The sequence below is a fragment of the Rhagoletis pomonella genome, unplaced genomic scaffold (assembly GCF_013731165.1).
Source record: "Rhagoletis pomonella isolate Grant_MI unplaced genomic scaffold, Rhpom_1.0 Rhpom_scaffold_00006, whole genome shotgun sequence".
Lineage (NCBI taxonomy): Eukaryota > Metazoa > Arthropoda > Insecta > Diptera > Tephritidae > Rhagoletis > Rhagoletis pomonella.
In genome coordinates, this window is record NW_023458560.1 from 23,129,039 (window position 1) to 23,137,995 (window position 8,957).

Consider the following 8,957-nt stretch of genomic DNA (forward strand, 5'->3'; position numbering starts at 1 on the left):
AAATCGAGATTCCTGTTTGGACCGACAAAATAAGGTCAAGCAAATCACAGCAGTAAATGTACATGTATGTATTTTTCCCAAGGTACCAAAAAATCAGTGGTATAGGAGATATAGCTTATAGAGCTTGATGATTTTATTAGTAAACTTTGTATGATTATTTAGAAAATAGCTCACAAAATTGTTCGATTTTAGCTGTCCAAATGAAACAGGTTTTATAAACCCCTATCTGAGCCGATATTTGTCATTTTCACATTAAGCTTTCTATGGAGCCTCTAGCTGCGCAAACGGAGGAATTACAGCGAAAATCTCATATCTGGACAATCAGTTGTATGGGAGAGATATTTTATACAGGTCCGATTTTCCCGGTTCCGACAAATGATTTAATACATTACAAAAATACACCCGCTTACAAAACTTCCGTGGAAATCGGAGGGACAAGATTGCGTTCAAACCGACAGACAGACGGACATGGCTAAATCAACTCATATCAACGTCCCGATCATTTTGGTACACATCTTGATGTGTCTATCTATCGAACGGCAGTACATCGATGGCTGAATGAAAGATCGCAGCCAAGTTTTTTAACAGCGCCTTATTTCAGAATTCGGTTGAAGAACGCTCTCGTCTTTGTTAGACTTCGTCCATGTTTTTGCCCCATATAAAAGGACAAATCTGTCATCATGCCCAGATTTCCAGAGCGTCATTTTCGTTCGCAGATAGAGTGCTCTGCTTTTCAGTTGCCTACCGAGCCCAAAGTAGCAGCTGTTGGCCAGAGTTATTCCTCACATTATCTACAGACTGACATTATTGGTGGTGTTTATGCTGGATCCTAAGTAAACAAAGTCCTTCACTGTTTCAAAGCTTTGACTGCCAACAGTGACGTGTGTCGCATAACGCGAAGGCTTTTTACAGTCCATCTTGTCTGGCATCGTAAACGCAGCTCCTCTTCGTGCTATCAAAAGCAGTTTTAAAATCGACAAAAAGTTAGAGTGTGTCGACTAATTCATCAGATAAAATTCTGCTTAATAGCGTCCGACCAGCTCTTCGTCGCCGGCTTTGAACAGCTCTGCCTGTACACTGTCGGCTCCGGGGACACCTCGTCCCTCGTTCAGCTTCGTCCCTGTTGCGTCCAAATTCAAAAGTGTTTAGAAGTGTTTCCTCCACATCTCAAGTGCACTCTGGACATCTGTTACCAGATTTCTATCTTCATTTCTACAGAAACCTGCCCGGTCTTGAAACTAGATGATTGCTGCCTTATTTTCTGATCGATGATTTTCGAGCCGCATTTTGTCTGCCAGCATCTCAAACTCTTCGCATTCACGTCTTTATGCCTCTAGTTCTTTTCAATAGACATCTCTCCTCCCTCCTCATCTGCCGGTATCGTTCCACTGTTGCTCGCTTAGCTTTTGGCTACAGGGTGACTTTGTATGCTGCGCATTTCTCTGCAGCAACCGCACGGCACTCTTAGTTCTGCCAGCTGTTCCTGCGTGGGGGGTTGTATACCACCACCTCTTCCACAGCGGTACGAAAAGATTGGGAAATGGATTCTCACTGCTAATTTATATCCGATCGTTGCAGATTTCCTTTTTTAAGCAGGATTGAGAATCGATTGCGGAATTTCTCGGCTGTCTGCTGTGACTGCAGCTTCTCGGTGTCGAACATTCGCCGAGTTGCCTGGCGCACGTTCTTCATGGCACAGAGGCACATGTGGACCTTGGCTGCAACAAGGTAGTGATCCGATGTTGGCTCCTCTGATAGAACGCACATCAAGCGTGAAACGTATCTTTACCACAACATGACTATTTGGTTCTTCGTTCTTTGATCAGGGGACACCCAAATGGCTTTATTGATGTTTCGATGCCGGCGTATGGTACTACTAAGAACCATGTTCCGTGCAGCGGCAAATTCGATCAGCCTCTCTACGTTGTTGGAGGTGTTCTCATGAAAGCTGAATTTTACGAATGTTGGAACCAAAATGCCTTCCTTGACCACAGTCGTGGAGCGTGTGCACAAGTGAGGCTTAAGTTGTTGAATTAAGCTTTGATGCGGATCGTGGCGATTCGTTCGATGGGAGTGAACCTGGAGACTTGGCGTCGTGGTCTCCGTCCAACCACAAATTTTACACCCAATTCGTGCGCCGTCTCATGTAAGCTGCATGCCCATCCATCGCATTTCCTGGATTGTAGTAAAGTCAGTCTTAGATATTTCGAGGACATCCAGCAAAAGGATAGATGCACTTTCACTATAGAGGCTCCGGACATTCCAAGTACATATTCGTAAATCATAGTCCTTATTTCGTGAGCGATGGTCGTCAAGTTTTGGGAGGCAGTAATCCAAGGTCCTTCTGCTCTTTTCATTGGAAGGCGTTTTACGTGCCGGGCCAGGTACAACCATTACAAGGATGATTGGCTTTTCAACCGGATACACGCTTGCTGTAAGACAGACGTCCGCTTGCAACCGCATTTACTGGTGAACAGGCGCTGCAGACTTCAGTGAACCCTTAAACCAAATACATAAGTCGGAGTAATTCCACTAAAGCTCCCTCTCTTTCCAGCCAAGGCACCCCTCGGGTTGGTTACCGCATCTCGCACATGGCTTGCTCACGTTTCTCAAAGTGCGCGAACGAGGACGCAAGTCTCTGGATTGAGTATAGCATAACTACATACCCAGAAGAACGCTATACCTCATTGCCCTCCTGAAGAGTTTTTAGGCGATTAAAATATAATTGTTTGTGTTGCACAAACTGGCATACAAACATCCATCGCCTTTTTGCCTGTTAAGCTGTTCTTTATTTAGAAACTTGTAAACAAAAAAAGAAAATCGTTGCGTAATTCGTTTGAGCGAACAATTCTTTTTGCGCTTTTATGCAAAAAACCGTAATAACCAAATTTTTTAAATTTCGCCTGCTAATTGCAGCGTGTTAAAAGCAACTTCCAGTGAGTGTACATTTCGTTTCCCTGCTCATTAAAAAGCGCACCCGTGCACCAACCCGTCGCGGCCTTTCTTTATTTCCGCCTCGTTCAGCTGGACCAAATTTTTTCTTTCCAACACCTAGTCGTTAATCAAAACAGTCAGTGCCGTCGGCGGCGCGCGTACCCACTTCTTCGCTCTACCAAATGCGTTGTTCGAGTATTTGCGTAATTAATAAAAACTCGTTAGTGCGTTGGCATATTCTATAATTTTATTTTTGGTTGTAAATGTAAAATTCGTAAATTTGTTATATTTCGCTCTGTGTTTTTTTTTCTTTCGGTTAACTATTATGCAAAAAGTGATGATGGTGGCGCTGCAGCTGCCGAGTAAATAATAGAAATTCACGCATGTTGGCTCAAGCCTGGTCAACTCGTCATTTCCGCTTACCAAATGCGCACACAAAAGGCAAACATTTTGCTGGTATGAATGTACGTATGCAAAATAATAAACACAAAGTAACCAGTTATGCCAGCGCTCGCCTGGATCCATTCCTTGCCATCAGCAGTATTGCTTTGTGGATGGCGAAAGGACGTTTCCATTAAACTTGAAGAGAGAAAATTATATTACGGTTTTTGCTAATTAGCGTATTTTCGCATTTTTAATATTAACGTTCAGCATAAAAACGCACTAATTGCTCATAAGCCTTGGCAACTAATCGGGGAGAGTGAGAGAGAGAGAGAAAGTGTTTAGATATGTACAGTGTTACCAAACATGGGCTTTCCTAGTTTTTTTTTCGATTTGGTAGGTTGGCAGTCTAGACTGGATTTTGGTAGGTTCCGCGACAATAATAATTATTTGCGAAAAATAAAAAATATAAAATATGTATCTCCAAACATTTTAGCAACCCTGTTTCCACGAATATTTCGCCGGTGGAGTCCACCTGACAGAGACTTCATTGTAAGACTTGAGGAATATAAAACTAACCTATTGGTCTTTTAGTATGGAAGTAAGACCCGTTGTCACTGGCTTGGTGATAAAAAACTACGCCATTAAAGTCAGGTTCCAATTTTTAGCAAGCTGTACCGACTGATCCGGTGGTCATTTTAGGAGGTATGGGCACCTGTACAATGGATTCCCTTGTTGTTGTTTGTCTATTCTGTTTCAAAAAGAGCACCCTACGACTGCCCAATATCAGCAGCAAGAAAAATTGGGATTTTCGGGGTCATTTGGAGGTTCCAAAATCATTCCTGGACAGTCCCTAGCTATCCTTCTACAAACCCTCAAGGTTAGAACTCCTGAGAGGGATTGCTGTGAAGTGATAATAACTATGATTGGCGAAAGGTCCCAAGCATGGTATACCGACGGATCAAAGATGGACGACGAGAGTACTGGAGCAATCGAAGTCTGTGTAGAATCACAGATGGAACCAAATTAAATATTACGTCGCTCACAATAACGTAACGCTGTGGTGGGTTCCGGGACATGAAGGGTTTGAAGGCAACGAAAGCTGGCTGTCTCGCAAAGCGTTTTGTGGGCTGCTGGAGGAAACCCCAGAGCATATTCGATGTGACTGCCCACGTATCATAAATAGCATACTGATTGCCTTCTTCATCCAAAATTTTAAATATGGGGCCCTCCAAAGTGAATGACTTCTTAAAGAGAATAAGATTGGAATGATTACAATTAGGGTTAAGCACAATAGGTCTTCTTAGGTCGCAGCGCGTGTATCCCCGACGTAATAATAATAATTATAATATGTATGTGTAAAGAAATGGACACCGACGCTCCAGCTCTAAAAGTATTCAACTCGAACCCGCTGGTGGTAGCAGAGGAAGAGGGAGGCCCCCCACTGCGATGGAAAGATCAGGTGGAGAAGGACTTGGCTTCACTTGGCGTTTCCAAATGGCGTCAGTTGGCACATAGGAGAAACGACTGGCGTGCTTTGCTGAACTCGGCCAAAATCGCTTAGGCGGTTACAGCGCCAAAAAAGAAGAAGAAGAAGAAGATGTGTAAAGAAGTAAACACTTGTGTAAGTCTGTACAGTAAAATGAATTGTTATACGTAGTTAGTTTGTTTTATTGTACTAGATGCGTTTTAGTTTTTCTAAATGTTATGTTATCTACCTTTTTAATAAACTTGACATTAAAACAAAATATTAAAAACTTAAAAAAAATTTTGGTAAGTTTTGGTTGTTTCTGTTTTGGTAGGGGAAAAAAATATATCCGTGGCAACACTGGATATGTACGTGCCTATTGCAGTTGCTTTCTTCTCGAGCACACCCAATTGCCTGAGTTGCTGCCGCGCATTTAGTTGCGTTAATATTTGTGGCTTTAAAAAATAAAATTTTAAGTTTGTTGGTTAACGTATTGTTTCTTACGTTTTTAATTTTCACCATAATGCCCTTCATTAGTGAGAAAATGCTTTTAATACATACATATATATATAAGTATGTACTTTCCTTGCGCTTTTAGCTCCTTCAACAATACCTAAATTAAAAATATAACTAGCCCGGCTGTTGGAACTCATTGCGCATTTTTGTTTACTTCAACGTTTTAATCTTAGTGAAATAAAGGTAACTGCAATTTCTTAAGCTTATTATTGTTTTACGTAACTATTAACCTGAAATTAGCATTCAAAGAGAGAAAATAATGGATTGCAGAAGTTGGTAATTGGGATGAAACATATTCATTAAAAGACTTTTAAAAGTAACCGGAATAAGTATCTATGTACATAATTGAAAAGAAAAACATTTCAGTATTCATTGATAAATATTTAATTACGCCGCGTTTCCATTTGTAATCAGCCATCTTATGCGAACTGTCTATTTGATATAATGTGGAACAGTTACCGTAGAGAAATTTTGATAAGTGGGCTTATCATCGCATAAGATTTCATTGCAAAAAGCTAGTGAAACATTTTATTTTTAGATTACCTTATTCACAAATATAGTTTTTTCACAATCTTTTAAGCATATTTGTTACATAAAACACATTTTCATCCAGGTTTATCGCAAAAACCAACCGACAAACATGCTGTTGACAGTTCATTGCATGCAATAATTCTCATGCGATGAGCTCTGCTATTCATTGCATGAGGTCTGTCATCAGCGACCTTCATTTGCAATATATATTAGGAGATGATTCGCATGACATCGGCGTTCGCATGTCGAGACAGGGGGTAAACCTTATAAAGTACATAGGCACATATTCATAGTCATATTTAGTACTCAACTAAGCCGAAACTATTCTAAGTCACAACTAAAGCTATTCATAGTCGCCTTAGTTTCGACTTTTCTGGCTAAGTACCAACTTAAAATTTAGTTTCGGCTGCAGCTGCAACTAAGTCGTAACTAGGAAGAAGTATTTTATCAAATTAAGGGAAAACACCCGAAATATGTAAAAATTAAGTTGGTAGAGGGTGATTTTGATAATATTGAATAATCTCCAATTAAAATTTACAATTCGAATAAAGCTACATCACAATATTATAATTGGAAAAATTTAGATAAATTTTCAAATAATAAGTCAGTTTCACGCTAGTTCTTTTAAAGTTAATTTGTGCATAACATTTAGATATCTACTATTTGTATGTTTCACAGCATGCTTTCGATAAACATCGACTTCACATCACTGCGGTTGTTCTGGCTATTTCACAATTAACAAGAAAATGATACCTTATTCTTTTGCATAATCATGCAATGAAAATAAAAATTACATAAGCGGATGATCAAACTTGACATTATTTAACAAAAATGTAATTTTTCCAAAATATCGTAAAGAAAAATCGATACATTTTCACACTCGTTTTGCTATATCGTAAACTAAGTCGAAACTACTTAGTAGAAGTCTGAAATGCGACTATGAATAGAGGTAAATTTTAAGTTGGTACTTAAATTTAAGTTGCAACTTTGTTAGTTTCGACTTAGTTGCTGGACTATGAATACGCGCCATAATCTCCAAGATAAACAACGCGTATTTGCAAGTGTTATTCTCTCATCTTTCAAACACTTTTCAGAGGTCGATTATGGATTAGCTATTGTTCTATTGGAATACTCAACTATTGTCTTCATGTTATCAAAAGACTTTCGAGGAATTAGTACCTAGACCAGTGGGAACTGGAGATGGTCACTTCTGTATTGACGTACAATGTTCTTCTGCGGTGACTTTTAGAGATTTGCACCGCAATTTCGCACACTCAATCAATACCCATCTTTTTTATGACTGAACACCGCATGGACTCAATACGCGCACTACTAAAAATAATGTTTTAGATGAATTAGCCTGTTTACTAGTAATTATATGCCAGTAAGAAAAATAGCTGATGGCATTATGCTTAGTGCGATTCACGTTAACAAAAGAATTGTTTGTGGTGCTTCTAGAGTTGCAATTGACAAAATAAACCTACATATTTAAACATATAATATATACTAGCAGACCCGGCGAACTTCGTCCCGCCCAAAATTTTTATATATTATTGAAACTTTTTGGTCCAACATTTTCACCAACAATTAACGTTTACAATTTTCATAGGCACATTTGTCTGCTAAGATTAAGGTTTGGTGGTCATTTGCCGCTTTAAATAACCTAAGGAAAGTGTTATACCCGTGAAGAAGTTCTTGAAATTCTCCAGTTGTGCGGCATTTCATAGCACGGTTATTCGCAAAGCGAAATAAATTTTTTCCTCTTCACTCCCTGGTGGCAACAACCCGGTTCTATAGTGAATGTCCTAGAAGCTTTACAGTATAGTTGGTGGCAATTTCAAAATGGGTGCGAATCATTGTTCTACAGAAATGCAATATACATATACTTATTTCAGACGAAATACCTTAAAAGTTTGAACGCATAATAATATTGGAAAATCACATCCATTGGGCCAATCGCAACGCAGGAGCGTTCGATATACCCAATGGTGCAACAGGTCGATTTAATCTGACCTTCACGGCCCCTTTTCTAACTTGGATATTTTTAGTAATAGCTCGACTTCAGCACCACTTGGCAGCACGTTTTTGCAATAGTATTGCATACATATTTAAAACATTAGCCAAATCGGATCATAAATAAGATTTTTAGTAATAACTCAACTACAGCGCCAACTGTCGGATAAATTATGAAACTAAACCATCCAGAGACCCACTCAAACACACAAAAAGTTTTGTTAAAATCCGTACAACCATTTAGGAGGATTTCACTAACAAACACACCTGCAGAAGAATTAAAAAATACATTCAAAGATAGCTAAAGGTCGGTACGTTTGTAGGCCTCACACCCCCTTTTCAAATAGCCCAAATTTTCTCCATGATAATGGGCTTGATTTCAACTATATACTATCTCCATACGAAGTTCCAGAACTCTACCATGAACACTTCCAAAGATAGGCAGTATGAAAAATTCGGTTTGTATGGAAGATGCCACGCCCCCTTTTCCAATAGTTCCAATTTTTCTCCAAGAGTATGCGATTTATTTCGTACATCTCCATACAAAACTCTAGAACTCCTCCAAAAAATTTCCAGAGATAAGCAGTATGAAAAATTCGGTTGGTATGGGAGATGTCACACCCCTTTTTACAATAGCTAAAATTTTTCTCCAAGGGTATGCGATTGATTTCGTATATCTCCATACCAATTTCCAAAACTCTACCATGCACACTTTCAGAGATATGTAACATGAGAAATTCGGTTTGTATGGGAAGTGCCACGCAGCCTAAAACCATCCTTGGGACACGTGCGGCAAATGGCAATTTCAAAAAAATCGGTTCAGCCGCTCTCGAGCCTTGCGAAAACTAACATACGGCTTTCTAAATATATATTAGTTGAGATATATTATCTATACTAATTATATAAAGAGAAGTCCCTTTTTTTGTAACAGGTAATCTCGCGAACGGCTGGTCCGATTTTCATGAAATTTTGTATACAAATAGCTTTCAGTAACCATCATCTTTTAAGCTAAAAAAATCGTATTATAGTCCGATTTGCTTAAAATTTAGTACGTAAGTAGTTTTTTTGCATATATTAGCATATATGACCCATTTTTTCCGGGAAGTGGTCCAGG

At 39.2% G+C, this 8,957-nt stretch overlaps 1 protein-coding gene across 1 annotated transcript in view; it reads right to left on the minus strand.

Annotated features, from left to right (window-relative positions):
- The window catches only part of LOC118741822 (probable peroxisomal acyl-coenzyme A oxidase 1), a 6,548-nt gene extending 1,243 nt beyond the window's left edge, over nucleotides 1–5,305 (minus strand). The window contains exons 1-2 of the mRNA XM_036473796.1: nucleotides 5,288–5,305; nucleotides 5,156–5,238 (exon numbers count right to left, since the gene is read on the minus strand). Coding sequence (XP_036329689.1) covers nucleotides 5,156–5,238; nucleotides 5,288–5,305 — 101 coding nt within the window. The remainder of the gene's footprint in view (nucleotides 1–5,155; nucleotides 5,239–5,287) is intronic.
- Between the last annotated feature and the right edge of the window lie 3,652 nt (nucleotides 5,306–8,957).